This window comes from Mauremys mutica, chromosome 13 (assembly GCF_020497125.1).
Source record: "Mauremys mutica isolate MM-2020 ecotype Southern chromosome 13, ASM2049712v1, whole genome shotgun sequence".
In the NCBI taxonomy this organism is placed as follows: domain Eukaryota; kingdom Metazoa; phylum Chordata; order Testudines; family Geoemydidae; genus Mauremys; species Mauremys mutica.
This window is the reverse complement of record NC_059084.1, coordinates 35847535-35862378: the sequence shown is the minus strand read 5'-3', so window position 1 is coordinate 35862378 and position 14844 is coordinate 35847535. Positions and strand designations below refer to the sequence as shown.

The following is a 14844-nucleotide window of genomic DNA, read 5'->3' as shown; positions in this document are numbered from 1 at the left end:
AGAAAAATGACAAATATATTTCCATCAATAATCCAGGTAAGGAAGGAAAATGCTGCTTAAGGGTATTTGATTTGCTTATTTTGCCATGTGATGTTGACAGAGTTTTAACAGTTATAAACCTTTAACATTTTGAATCTCAACATCTACTGTCATTAAATAATTATTGTCTGACTCTGCTCCATTGTCTGGTCCACATAATGAACTGCAACTGTGAACATTTAATTGATAAAAATGGAAATAAACACTTACAAGCGATAATATTGCGCAAATATGAAAATCTAAATCCATAAAAATAGAAAAGCAATGCTTTTAAAAATAAGCATTGATATTAGCCATCAAAATTATGAGGAAAATGAATTCTTCCACACCTATTGACAAAGTTTAATTGATTTTAAGCATGTAAAGACGTAAACATTATATGTTCCCAGGGTTATAAGCACATCAGTAGAAAGTTTCAGAAATGGTTATATATCGGGTTTATAAACACATTTGGAGTGGTTGGCCTCAATACAAATTAGTTAAGCATTTATTAAAACTTCAATTATTAATCCTTTACAAAACTTAAATATGGAACCTTACTATAGAGAATACCCAGAATTAGAAGTGAACTGAGTCTGGAAATCAGGGGTGCCATCATGGTTACCAATGGTTCAGAGGAGGTATAAGTCAAATATGCACACATCATCATCATCAACAACAGAGGATTCTCCTTTAGATGTCCTTTAAGATATCTCAAGGCAGACATTCTGTTCATTCCCTCTGGGGCACCTGCATTGGCCACTGTTAGAAGAGAGGATACTGGTCTAGATGGAAATTGATGTGACCCAGTATGGCCGTTCTTATGTAAGTTCTTACGTTCTGATGTTCTGGCTCTGTGGAGGGAGTGTGTGCTAATAGCTTAGAACAGTGGTTCTCAAACTTTTCTTTTCTTGGACTACTTGAAAATTGCTGAGGGTCTCAGCGGATCACTTAACGATCTTTCCAAATGTTTGTACCCTTAGCTAACTATTCTAAAGCACTTTGGATAAAAGCGCTATATAAAAAAAACCTTAATAATAATTAACATATTTTTTGTTCTACAAATAAAACCACACAACTCATATTTTAATATCAGTAATCATACTTTTTTAATGTGATGGATGTGCCTTCCCCCGCCACAGCAGCCCCCAAGCTGGGGCTGGGAAGGAGAGTCGTCTCTCCCCAGCAGCCGCAGCCCTGGAGCTGGGGAAAGTCGGCTCTCTGGCTGCCACAGTCCTGAAGTCCCAAATTTGCCCCACCCCCTCTTCTCACCCCACTGCCCCTCCCAACTACCCCCTATTCCCTCCAAGGCCACAACCTCACCTTTCATGTGCGTCTTCTCAAGGGTCCAGGCACCTAATTAGTGAAGCCACACCTTCACGGCTCCACTAATTAGATGGGTGGCCTTCATTCTGTTCTGTGCGGCTGCTCAGGCACTCACCTTAGAGGAAAATATCTGTGGACCACCTGAATGGAGCTCGCGGACCACTAGTGGTCTGCAGACCACAGTTTGAGAACCTTTGGCTTAGAAAAAGGAACCAGGAATCAGGATGCTTGGGTTCTGTTTTCCAGCTCTGGGAGTGTGATGGGAACTAAGGGTTGGAGGGCTAGGAATCAGGACTCCTGGGTTCCATTCACAGCTCTAGAAAGGACGTGGGGTATCGTGGTTAGAGCACAGGTCTGAGAGTGAGAAATCCAGGATTCTGTGTCTGGCTTTGGGAGGTGAGTTAGGCCAGGTTTCCTAGTTCTGTGGGTGGAGCAGAATCTAAGGCTGGGATTTTCAAAGGAACCTAGGGGAGTTAGGTGCCAATCTGCCATTTAAACTCTAGTTCTCATAGATGACAACATACCCACATCTACTGAGAACTGAATGTTCACTGCTTCACATAAACTGTGTTCAGTATCCTGTAGGATACTGCTCTTTAATGTGAGATGGGGGGGTCTCGTCAAGATAGGATACCTTTTTCCTAAGAGATAAGCTCTGGTTCAACCATTAGCTACTGGGCTTTGATGAATGGGATTATCCAACCTGTATGATACAGGACGTCAGACTGTATAATCCCGTTGGGCTTTAACAATATAATATATTCTCTCTCTTGCTCTCTCTCTTGTTCTCTCTCTTGCTCCATGACTGCTCACTTTGTTGTCAACAATGAACTGCAATTAAACAAGTCATCTGTTTCTTTGTCTTCCTTTTATGGTTTCTTGTGTTTTAACAGGGAGAGCACGCAATGGTGAAGGGAAATCAGACCAATGTGAGGGAATTTATTCTGCTGGGGTTCCCTGGCTCTCGGTATGTGCAGATCTCTCTCTTCCTGCTTTTCTTGTTCATGTACCTCCTGACGCTGATGGGAAACATCACCATCATCTCCTTAGTGGGGACTCACCGCCGCCTGCACACCCCGATGTATTTCTTTCTCTGCAATCTCTCCTTCGTAGACATTTGGTTCACTACGGGGTACATTCCCAAAACTCTTGCTCTCCTAGTGTCCCAAAGCAAAACCATTTCCTTCTCCAGTTGCCTCCTGCAGATGTACTTTGTCTTCTCCCTTGGCTGCACCGAATATCTACTTCTGGCCGTTATGGCCTATGATCGCTATCTGGCCATATGTCACCCATTGCGTTATAGCTCCATCATGAACAGCACTTTGTCCATTCAGCTGGCTCTTGGATCATGGGCAAGTAGCTTCTTGACTATTTCTTTGCTGGCGTTTCTGATCACCAGGTTGTCCTTCTGTGACTCTACCATCATCAACCATTTCTTCTGTGATGTAGATTCTTGGATAGAGCTGTCCTGCACAGACACACGCCTCGTTGAGATGGTGTATATTACTATCTGCTTTATTGTTGTCCTTGGGTCCTGTGCCATCATCCTGGTCTCCTACATTTACATCATCTCCACCGTCCTGAGAATCCCATCTGCCCAAGCCTGGCAAAAGGCCTTTTCCACTTGCTCTGCCCATCTCACCGTTGTGGTTATATGGTACGGCTGCTCCATCTTTCTGTATGTCAAACCATCCAAACAGAACTCGCTGGAAATGAACAAAGTTGTCACCCTCTTGAACACTATCATGACACCATTGCTTAATCCTTTCATTTACACGTTAAGGAACAAAGACATTAAAGAAATCTTGAGAAAGGCATTCAGTAGGACATAGGGTGACCAGACAGCAAGTGTGAAAAATCGGGACGAGGGTGGAGGGTAATAGGAACCTATATAAGAAAAAAGGCCCCAAAATCAGGACTGTCCCTATAAAATCGGGACATCTGATCACCCTAGTCCAAAGCCTTGTATATAACTGATTTAGGCAGGCAGTGAGGGGAAATCAAGTGGGAAATGATGACGTTTTGACATTTGTTTTCATTGCAAATCATAGCGGAAACAAGTATTTTCCAAATGTTTTTTGAAATGGAAATTACAAAACAAACCCATTTCAAACCATTTGTTGTGGAGGGGGGGAATCAAAACTCCACTTCAAAATGTAATGTTTGTTTTGCAATTTACTTTATTATTCCATTTATTAGTTTAACATTATGTCATGACATGTCAGTAGTGTGCACTCTATGGCATGCCTTATTATGTCAATTTTTCACAATATAACAATAAAAGAGTCAAAGTATTCTTTTCTTTTCTCATTTATTTTTTCTCTTCCCTTTTTCCTTTTCACAAACAAAACAAACCACTGATGCAGTGGGGAACACCACTGCATTTTGCAGCTGGACCGTAGGCGCAGACTTCCCCGCTAGCCGGGGGGGAGTGCTCAACCCCTTCCCTGCCCCAGGTCCTACCCCCACTCCACCCCTTCCCCCAGGCCCATGCCCCTACCCCTCCTCTTCCCGCCCCTGCTCTGCCCCCACCCCACTTCTTCCCCTCCTCTTACCTCCCTCTCCCCTGCGTTCGCTCCATCCCCACTCCTCCCCCTCCCTCCCGGGGCCCCAATCACAGCCTGAAACTGCTGTTTGCGGTGGGTGGGAGGCACTGGGAGGGAGGGGGAGGAGTAGATCCGCGGGGCCATGGGTGGACGAGAGGTGCTGGGGGAACAGGGGGTGGGGGGGAACTTGGCTTACGGTGGGTGCTGAGCAGCCACTAATTTTTCTCCGTGGGGGCTCCAGCCCTCGAGCACTCACTGAGTCGGCACCTATGAGCTGGACTCCATAGTGAACAAGGTAAGAAATTTTTCAGTCTTTTGGTTCTTTTCACAGCACTGCCAGGTACTTGCAGTGGGTTGGGATTCTGTGCTTCACCTTCCCCATCTGGCACTTAACCTATTTGAGAATCCCACGAGAACCTTGCTAGGCATTCTTATTTAAAAAAAACTAGAGATGTCTGTGTCTATGGGCCTGATCCCCCTCCCTCTCATTTTTTCTGGTCTAAATCAGGAATAGCTGCCCTTACCTCAATGGGCCAGATCCCCAGCGGGTGCAAATTGGCCATACCTCCCAATGGGGCCAGTTCCCCAGCTGGTGTGAATCTGCATAGTTCCAGTGCAGACAGTGGGGCTACCTCCACTAAGATCAAAGGGATAAAATGCCCAGCTGGTGTAAACCAACAGAGCTATTTCAGTCAACAGCAACTGAATACCTGGCACAATCAGCAGTTCCCGACTAAGAACTATTCAGTGGGCTGACCCTGCCAGCTGTTACTGAGGAAAGTACTTCTTACCCCAGTGATCTCATTGTTACCAATGAAACCACTGGTGTCAGCAGACCTACTCACATGAGTAAGGATTTTCAGGGTTAGGCCCATCTGAGGGTGTGCAGGACTCAGCCCCTGACTAATGTGGTTAACAGAAGGACAAACGACTGACTGGATAGTTCACTCACACCAGTTTTTTGCACTGATTTCTCTCCAATAACTTCAATGCAGCAACATGGGATTTGCCTCAGTGAAAGTGATGGGAGAATTTGGCCTGATCCTTTCTCACAGCCAGACCAAGCCTAAGGGAGTTAGACATCCACCTGGGATTCACAAAGGAGCTTAAGGGAATCTGGTGCTCAACTGCCACTGAAATTCAATGCGAGGTGGGTAGCTAACTGCCTTAGGCACTGCTGGAAATCACACCCTCTGGTAGCCTTGAAAATTACAACCTGTGTGTTTTGGATGTGCTGGATCAGGCTGGTCAGATAAAACACACATGCTTGACTTGAACCTTATATTCATCCACAGGACATATATATATATAGTGTGGGCAGCATCCTAGATATGTTCTAGGAATTATTTTGGAGAAGTTCTTTGGCCTTTGCTATACAGGGGGGCTGACTACATTAGCACAATGTTCCTTCCTGGCATCAGAATCTATGAATCTAAGCATTACATTCTTCCCCATCTCTTTATCCTAGTCTTTGTCCCCCAGCCGTAACGTAGAGGGATGATCTGCCTTTCTTTAGAGCACCACAAATCACCCTTGATCTAAAGGAATCCCCATGGTAAGCTGTAACATCTCTCTGTTAATGCAAAGTGACATTCACCCATGAGCAGAGTCAGCACATGGCCAATTAAGCTCTTGAAATAGGACTTCTATGATCCCCATGAAACAGTTGCACCAAGGCCACAACTTTGGGATGACGTGGTAAGAGGAAGCTGGGTTTACTGGACTTTAGCGGTGCATGGACCTTGTGTTTTACAGACATTGGCTTTGTGTTTTCAGAAATAAACTTTTCATCAGAAAAAAACTTACAATTTATCTCCTCCTTTGTCTCAGTGCCTATTATTTACCACCATCATATACAGTCTGTTTACTCCTTTTCCCCATTCCCGAACCTATGTCCATTTCTTAGTGAAGTTTAAGGCTGTCTGACCGTGTTGCCTTCTTGTGGTAATTATATACATTTGGCTAGGAGCTTCAAAGCACTGTAGGGGAGATGAAATGATTTGCTATTAGGGTGTTTAGCTCCTTAGGCTGTTTTGAAAATAGGGGCCTAAATCCACACCTTTTTTATTCACTGTTGCTGAGATTGGATACCTAAACCCTGTGATAACCCATTGCTCTCATTGTTATGCACTACAGAGCATTGCTTAAGGGCTGACCCAGCCCAGTGTTAGTGGGACCTCGTTACAGAGAGTGAACTTCAGGGAGCTTGTCCCAGGGGGAACAAAGCAGCATTTAAACAGGTTTCAGTTCTCAAGAAATCCACTGTTAGTCTTGGAGTCACCTTTGCTCCACTTCCACAGATAACCCTACACACCTGGAGTGGTTTCACTGCTCCAGGGAAAGGGTGCAAGAGTCAGGATAAGCTCTACCCCTGACATCTGGTGGTGAATTGTGGCAAGTGTGGAAAAGAACTTCAGGGGCTTATCTTGTTTATATAGGCACACCCACCTGCCTAGCATGAGCCCATAACAGCCCAAAATGGTCACTTTGGCTGCTGTGGGATCCCCAGTTTCTCTGTTATTGGGGCAGGAGGAATAAAGTGTTGTTACCCTGATTATGGGAAACAAGCACAATGAAACTGTTTTATGACAGAGGGTCTCACCATCAACTAAGTAGCACTCGCTAGACAAGGGACATGGGTTCCAAAACCCAGTGAATTGAGAGAGGTTGGGGGGTTAGGTATTTGTACTTAGTGGTGTGGACCTCTTGTGTGAGCCTGAAACATCAATTGTATTGCTTCCTCTCTCCACTGTTAAAAGTCAGACTTAATTTTGATTCCATTAGGAGTCTAGTTACAGGCTGTTGAGCTGAATTCACTTTGGGTCAATGGTGCACCAGTAGTGGGTCTCTTCTGTTACAAGCTGAAATTGCTAAAGTTATTAAGAGCTGAAATCACTGAGTGCTGTGTTAACTAATGGGGGAGCCTGAAGCTATATTGCTAAGCAGCTGATGGAGCAGGTTGTGGGACGGCTGGTGGTGTGGAGCGGCTAGCAGAGCGGAGAAGTTTGTGGGATGGTTGGAGCAGCTCACGGAACAGTGAGCGGCGCAGTTTGTGAGGACAGCTGGAGTGGCTCATGGGATGGCTGGAGGAGCGGAGCGGCTGGTAGAGCAGTTCGTGGGACAGTTGGTGGTGTGGACCAGCTAGCAGAGCGGAGCAGTTTGTGGGATGGTTGGAGCGGCCCACGAAACAATGAGCGGCACAGTTTGAGGGGACAGCTGGAGCGGCTCACGGGAAGGCTGGTGGAGTGGAGCGGCTCATGGTGAAGGCTGCAGCAGAACCCCAGGGAGAGGAGGAGCAGTTGGCCTTGGACCATGTAAGGTGCCCCTTAACACTCCGCATACCCCCCCCCATTTCCACTCAGGTGCGTGGGGGTAAAACTCTGCAGATAAACTTTTGAACTCCGGGGCTGCACTGACTGGGGACAGAGACTTTTGAGTTGTGGGACTTTGGGTGATTCTTGGGTTGCTGGACTCAAGAGACTTTTGGGGTGTTGGACCTTGGGGACTTTGGGTGATTTTTGGGTTGCTGGACTCAAGAACCAAAGGGAAAGGACATGGCCCAGTTTGCTGGGGTGGGTCTTTGCTCATGGTTTGGTCTATGAACTCTAGTTGTGGTGTTTTCCCAATGTAATGCTGATGTAGTTTACCTCATGTTATTAAACATTTTCAGCTATACCGAGACTCTGTGCTTGCGAGAGGGGAAGTATTGCCTCTTTGAGGCACCCAGGGATGTGTGTAAGATTTTCCCAGGTCACTGGGTGGGGGCTTGAGCTGGTTTTGCGTTACGCTGTTGGGAGGGGACCCCTATGTACTGAACCTGGCCCTTGCGGCTATCAACTCGGCCTGGCAGAAGGGTTACACATAGACACATTGGATGTCCGGAGATGCTGATTCCAGATGCAGATAGACAGGCTAGGTAGCCAAATCCATACATCAGTAGGTAAACTAAGAAAACAGAAAGAGAAAATCACAGGTCAGAATGATCTCACCATATGTTTGATCCATGTTTAAAAGGCAGGTGAGTTGATTCATATTTTTATTACTTGTAATCTTTCTATTGTTTCAGTTTCAAAGGACCAGATGCTGCTCCACTTGTCTAGGGGTGGATCTGTCTGCAGAGTCCCCTTGACTTCTGCCTGGATGCAGCAGTCTACTCCCGCACAGTCAGTTACAGCACAGGGACAATGGCTGGCAACCAAGCTACTTTCACTCGCTCACCACAACAACAAATGAGATCAGTTGGTGCGTTAGCCAATGTGTGTGTGTGTGTGTGTGTGTTAGGGGGTTGTAGGGCATTCTCTGGAGCAGGCACTTAGCTTTGGAATTCACTTTGCACAGAATCTGGCTGTGGTGGCATTCATGTTCTTACACAAGATCTCCTCCCTTGCATGTTTGTCTGATGAGCTGATAATGGGGAAAAGATTTAGTTTGTGTCTGGGAGGCATTCGGGGTTAAACATAGATGTGACATTGGACAGAACACTGGCTTCATTCCCAGTTCCACTAAAAATCAATGTCAAAATAGCCACTCGCTTCCAAGAGGGCAGGAGAGATTCTCTTACGTGTGAGCAGCCTGATATTCAGACTTGCGGGACACTGAGTCAGAAGTGCCAGTGGGTCAGATTTTCAAAGGAACTCAAGTTTCAGGCACAAAAGATTTAAGATTTAAGCACAAAATTCCCGTTAACGTTCAGTAGGACCCTTCTTTTTTGAATCATGTCAGCGTGCCTAGACAGTGTTTGCTGGGCACATTCCTTTATGATTATTATGAATGTCTCTCTGTATTACATACGGTGGATTTTTAAAAAAAGAAATAGCTTTTACACCATACTAAATCTTTAAGTTGAAGAAGGAGAAAGCTGCTGACTAAAATGTATCCGCATGAATCACCAATAAATCCTGGCTGAACGGACTCAGTAGATTTGGGTAGTCAGGACTTTTGTTAAGCCCTCTGCAGATTTCCTGCATTTTAGGTGCTCAAATTTATTCATTCTCCTTTGACATTCTATTCATTTCATTTTTCATTCCTCTCAGTATCTCATTTCTTTCTTTCTTTCTTTGATCTTTCTGTGTATTCCTCGGTGGTGTGATTTGTAAGTTTTTCCTCTCATTTTTAATCCATTTCACTGTCTGATTATGTTGCACAGTCTCAGACCAGATTTCTTTCCAGTAGTGCTGAAACTCTTCCATCTTATTTATTAGCTCTCTATTTTTTCCTATGCTGGTTTTTAACATCCATCAGATCAAAGAATCTCCTAGGGTCTCTGGTGAAGAAATTGTTCTCTTGGTACTTTGTGCTCAATATCTTTCAAGCCTATGACTCAGGTGGCTCAGCCTCCATTTACATTGTCCCTTCACAACTCTCTCATCCAGTTGCTATCTCCAAGGCCATTTGCTTCTCTTGTCTCTTCAGATGGTTTTTCTCATGCATCCTGTAGGCTGATATAAAAGCTTATTCTTCTGCTTTAACCTTCATTGCCATGGAGGATGGCTCACATCCTCAGATGGCCTGATCTTAAACTGATGAGCTGCTATGGTTACTGCAGCATAAATTATATAATTCTATCGGCTATTGGTGGTTTTACTCCACAGTTTCCTTGAGTGCTTCATTAAGTGCTTGTGTTATGTCATCCAGTCTTTGCTGGTGTACAAATTTCCTACTTGGCCACACTGGCCACTCCTCAATGTCTCTACATTTTGCATGATCTTGATCAACAAATTATTCATATTTCCTGTACTCTCTTCAGGTACTGTTTCATTCATATTTTTTCCTCAACTTTTTTCCCCATTTTTGGTTTCTGTTTATCCTGTATCATTGCTTCTCCCAAAATGTTTGCATGCAGTTCTACATGCCTAGTCTCCCTTTTCAAGTTTTCAGTCGTCATTTGCATAAATTCTCCTCTTTGGAATAAATTTCTCAGTTGTGCAGTGAGTCTATGCTCTGTCATTTCTTTCTTCGTTGTCATTTCTCTCCTTCCAGTGTTGGAGCATTTGTGTGCTCCACCCTCTCTCTTCTGGTTTTGCCAAAAGACAACCTCAGATCATTCATCCTTTTGGTCAGATGATTTCGACAGGCCATTTCAATTTACTTCTATGTGTTAATTTCATTATTTTTTTACAATCTGACAGGTCAGATTTCCTGAGAGAGCATCAATGGGGAATCAAACCAAAGTGACCAAATTTATTCTCCTGGGACTTTCCAGTGACCCAGCGATGCAGATTTTCCTATTCCTGGTGCTTGTAGTTATTTATGTAATCACCCTCGTGGCGAACATGGTCATCATACTGGTGATAAGGACTGATCGTCACCTTCACACCCCCATTTACTTCTTCCTGTCTCATTTATCTTTTGTCACTATCTGCTATTCCTCAGCCATAGTTCTTAAGATGTTGGTGATTTTCCTAGACGAGAACAAAACCATTTCTGCTGATGGCTGCCTTGCCCAGATATTCTTCATTTTACTGCCAGCTGGTGCTGAAATTTTTATTCTATCAGCAATGGCGTATGACCGCTACGCTGCCATCTGTGACCCATTGCGTTACATGGAGACCATGAGGAAAGGGATCTGTGTTCTGCTGGTGAGTGGTGCATGGGTAATAGGCTTCATAAATACCCAGCTTAACACAGATTTCGCCCTCAGGTTGCACATCTGTGGCCCCAATCAGATCAGCCATTTCAGCTGTGAGCTCCCTCCCCTATTGCATCTGTCCTGCACTGATACCTTCACCAGTCAAGTGGTGCTTCTCCCTTCTGTTGTGATACTTGGATCAAGCTCCTTCCTCTTCACCCTGATCTCCTACATTCACATCATCGCCACTATCCTGAGGATATGCTCGGCGCAGGGCAGGCGTAAAGCCTTCTCTACCTGCAGCTCCCACTTGATTGTGGTTGGTTTATGGTACCTGACAGGTTCTTTCCAGTACACAAAACCCAGCTCAGTCTCCTCTGTGGCTCTGGATGAAATGTTCTCCGTTTAGTATAACATCTTGACTCCAATGTTAAACCCCATCATCTACAGCCTGAAAAACAAGGAGGTGAAAAGAGCACTAGGGAAAATATTGGGGACATGGAAGTTTCTCAAGTAGCGTTGATGACCTTATTTAATTTAATTTTATTTATTTTAAAATCTGAAAGCATAGAATTGTGGATAACTAGTGTTTGGGACGTTCTCAGCTCAGGTAATGGACAGACACACTGGGACAAAACCACAACTGGTCTTAATCAGTGTGGCTCCATTCAAGTCACTGGGCCAGATCCCCAGTGTTAGAAGAGTCACCGAAGCATGGGTGACTGGATCCTGGGTCTCCTACTTCCAGAGTGTGTGCTGTGAGCATCAGCCTGTAGAATCATTCACACATTCCTCTCTTTCAATAGCTCTTTAATCTGGACCAGTGACTTCAGGGGTGCTCTGGCCAATTTATATCAGCTGGCGATCTGGACAATTCTATAAAAAGAATCTTCTCATCTATCTATTTCTGTTCTTTTCTTTTTTACTAAATTGTTGAAAACCCCATTTATTGAATTCTATCCTATTAAAAAGCTCAAGCATTTTAACTAATGATAATAATAATTAATACATAATCTAATCTGTGGAGCGAATGGGTTTCCTCCCCAGGTAGGGCTAGATCCACTTGTGACATTGCATGCCATACTCTTCATAGAAACATTGTTATAACATGATTTTGGCATAACTAAAATGCATTTTACACAAGATGGTTCATGTAAGATCTCATTGGAAAGGTTATGATTTGCTGAACATGTTTATCCTATTTGTATGCACATAACATTTCTGTATCTGAAGTTAGTAATATTAACTGTGTAACTATTACAACTGTGTTTATACTTGGGGAACGCCTATCAAACAGAATGCAATCAGTCTGGATGGGCCATTGGGGGAACAATGGGACTTGGAAAATATTAGTCTCTCTCCATCCTGAGAAGCTTCCTGAGACGCTGCTTTGACAACAGTAGGTCAGGTGGTCATGTCATCTGGTACAGGTTCCCATCTTGAGCTGGTATTTTTACACTGGAAGGGTCTGGAAAGCAAAGGATTCCTGCCTTATGTAAATTCTATTTAAGGCTGAGGAGTAAGTTGATCTTGATTCACTCTTCACTGAATCCCCACCCAAGATGACAGCTGGAAAGATCTGAGAAATAAAGACGGAGGGAGAAGTCTGGAACCAGTCAGGGCAGCCTGGGGGGTGGAGGGGGAAGTGTGGCAATTTGCCCCAGGCCCCGGGCTCTGCATGGGCCCTCACAAGAATGACTGAGGCTCCTGCCCCTGCCTGACCCCGCCTCTGCCCCTCTCCCAGAGCCTCAGCGCATCCAAGAGCGTCCCTGGACAACTGCTGCATGGCTCCAGCGGGGCCTGAGCTCCTCTTCGCCCGGGTGGGGCTACGAGCAGCAAATATTTGGCCACACACTTCTGAAACCCCAAACCATACCCAGGTTTTGGCAGACTAATTTCAGCTTTTCAATTGAAAAAAACCACAACAAATTTTGAAGGAAAGCAGACATTGTCCGTGATTTTTTTCTACTTTTTAAAAAACCCTAGTTTTTGATCCAAAAAAAGTTTTGATGGAAAATATTTGTCCAGCCCTTTTAATGAGCTTTAGTGCCTTTTAGCACTAGCTGATGCTGAGAACCAGTGATACCCTGTAAAGAAGTTTTCTCAAAACTGGGTTTGTGCTGCTCTGTATTCTGTTGGTGACAGTGGTGGTGGTGTTGTTTGTTTAAATCTTCCTCTGAAGCATCAGAGATTTGAAACTGTGGGAGACAGGACACAGGACGGGGTGGATCGCTGATCTGAAGTGGTACAGAAACTTCTTTCTCAAGAGCTTGGTTGGTATGTTTTCCTCTCATGATCAGGTCAAAATGATCCTCAGATTTCAGGTCAGGAAGGAATTTTCCCCTTGAGTTTTTTTCACCCTCCTCAGCATGGGACATAGATTGCTTGGTACAATCATCTGGACAGATCTCAGCTGACCAGTTCCCTGTCCTTGCAGGGGCCTTGGGCATTGGTGTCACCTCGGTCGCTCCTGGTCTCTGCCTGTGGCTCACAACAGCTTAGTCTCCTAAGGACTGAAAGTCTAACCCAAGTATATGTGTAACTGGATGAAATTCAATGGCCTGTGATTACAGAAGGTCAGACTAGATAGTCTAATGGTCCCGTCTGGCCTGACACTATGACTTTCAATTTATGGAGGTTGCTTAACCCTCTTAGACCCCATTGGTAAAACCCATTTCTCAGTCACCAGAACTGGCCAAATGTTTTCAGGGTTTCACATGATATTTCATCAAAATCAACATGTTTCATGAAAACAATGTGATTTCAGATAATTTAGCTTATTTTTACAGAAATAATTTGTAAGTAAATGAAATAAAATGTTAGTGTTGTTTAGTCTGCAGAAGAGAAGAATGAGGGGGGATTTGATAGCTGCTTTCAACTACCTGAAAGGGGGTTCCAAAGAGGATGGATCTAGACTGTTCTCAGTGGTAGAAGATGACAGAACAAGGAGTAATGGTCTCAAGTTGCAGAGGGGGAGGTTTAGGTTGGACATTAGGAAAAACTTTTTCACCAATAGGGTGGTGAAGAACTGGAATGGGTTACCTAGGGAGATGGTGGAATCTCCTTCCTTAGAGGTTTTTAAGGTCAGGCTTGACAAAGCCCTGGCTGAGATGATTTAGTTGGGTTTGGTCCTGCTTTGAGCAGGGGGTTGGACTAGATGACCTCCTGAGATCCCTTCCAACTCTGAGATTCTATGATTCTATGATTCTATGAAACATTTCATTTCAGCATCCCTTCAAAATTAAAAAAATTGCTGGTTTAAAAATGACCTTGTTTAGCGGGGAAGTGAAGGCAGCTATACAAATTAAGAAATAATAAGGGAAGAAAGGGAAGTTAATAGTAAGAAATATAAAGCAGAAGTTAGGAATTCTAGAAAAATAATAAGGTAAGCGAAGGCACACAAGGAGAAATCTACGGCCAGCAGAGTTAAGGACAATAAGGCATTTTTACAATATATTAAGAACAAAAAGAATCCTGCCAATGTTACTGGTCCATTAATAGATGGAAATGGCAGAATTATCAATGATAAGAACATAAAAATGACCATATGACTTAGAACAATGGTTCATCTAGCCGAGCATCCTCTCTGCCAACAGTGGCCAATGCCAGGTGCCTCAGAGGGAATGAACAGAACAGGTAATCATCAAGGGATCTGTCCCCTGTCGCCTATTCCCAACTTCTGGCAAAAATCCAGAAAAGTGTTCAATAAATAATAAATAATAAATAAATAATAAATAATTCTGTTCTGAATCTGGGGAAAAAACAGATGATATAGTTTCATCATATGGCAATAATAACACTCTTTCCATTCCACTGGTATCTCTGGAGGATGTTAAACAGAATCTACTAAAGTTAGGTATTTTTAAACCAGCAGGTCCAGAGAACCTGCATCTAAGAGTTATAAAATACCTGGCTGAGAAGTTCATTGGACTGTTAATGTTGATTTTCAATAAATCTTGGAATACTGGGGATGTTCCAGAAGACTGGAAGAAAGCTAGTATGCCAATTTTTAAAAGAGGTAAATGGGATGACCCAGGTAATTACAGACCTGTCAACCTAACACTGAACCCTGGCAAGATAATGAAGTGGCTGATATGGGACTCAATTAATAAATAATTGAAGGAGAGTAATGTAATTAAAGCAAATCAACATAGGCTTGTGGAAAAGAGATACTGTCAAAGTAACTTAGTGATATACATATTTGTAATGAGATTACACATTTGGTTGCTAAAGGTGATTGTATTAACATAATACACATAGACTTCTGTAAGGCATTTGGTTTGGCAACACCCAACGTTTTGATTAAAAAATAGAATGACCTAAAATTAACATGGGACACGTTAATTGAATTAAAAACTGGCTAACTGATAGGTTTCAAACTATAAT

The 14844-nt window shown here is 43.7% G+C and overlaps 2 protein-coding genes across 2 annotated transcripts; both read left to right on the top strand.

Annotated features, from left to right (window-relative positions):
- Positions 1 to 2249: 2249 nt before the first annotated feature.
- LOC123347268 (olfactory receptor 287-like) lies at positions 2250 to 3176 on the top strand. The gene has a single exon (XM_044984669.1). The coding sequence runs from the start codon at positions 2250 to 2252 to the stop codon at positions 3174 to 3176; it is 927 nt and encodes a 308-aa protein (XP_044840604.1).
- Positions 3177 to 10042: 6866 nt separating this feature from the next.
- On the top strand, positions 10043 to 10867 carry LOC123348056 (olfactory receptor 5A1-like). Its single transcript, XM_044985309.1, has one exon. The coding sequence runs from the start codon at positions 10043 to 10045 to the stop codon at positions 10865 to 10867; it is 825 nt and encodes a 274-aa protein (XP_044841244.1).
- Positions 10868 to 14844: the final 3977 nt, after the last annotated feature.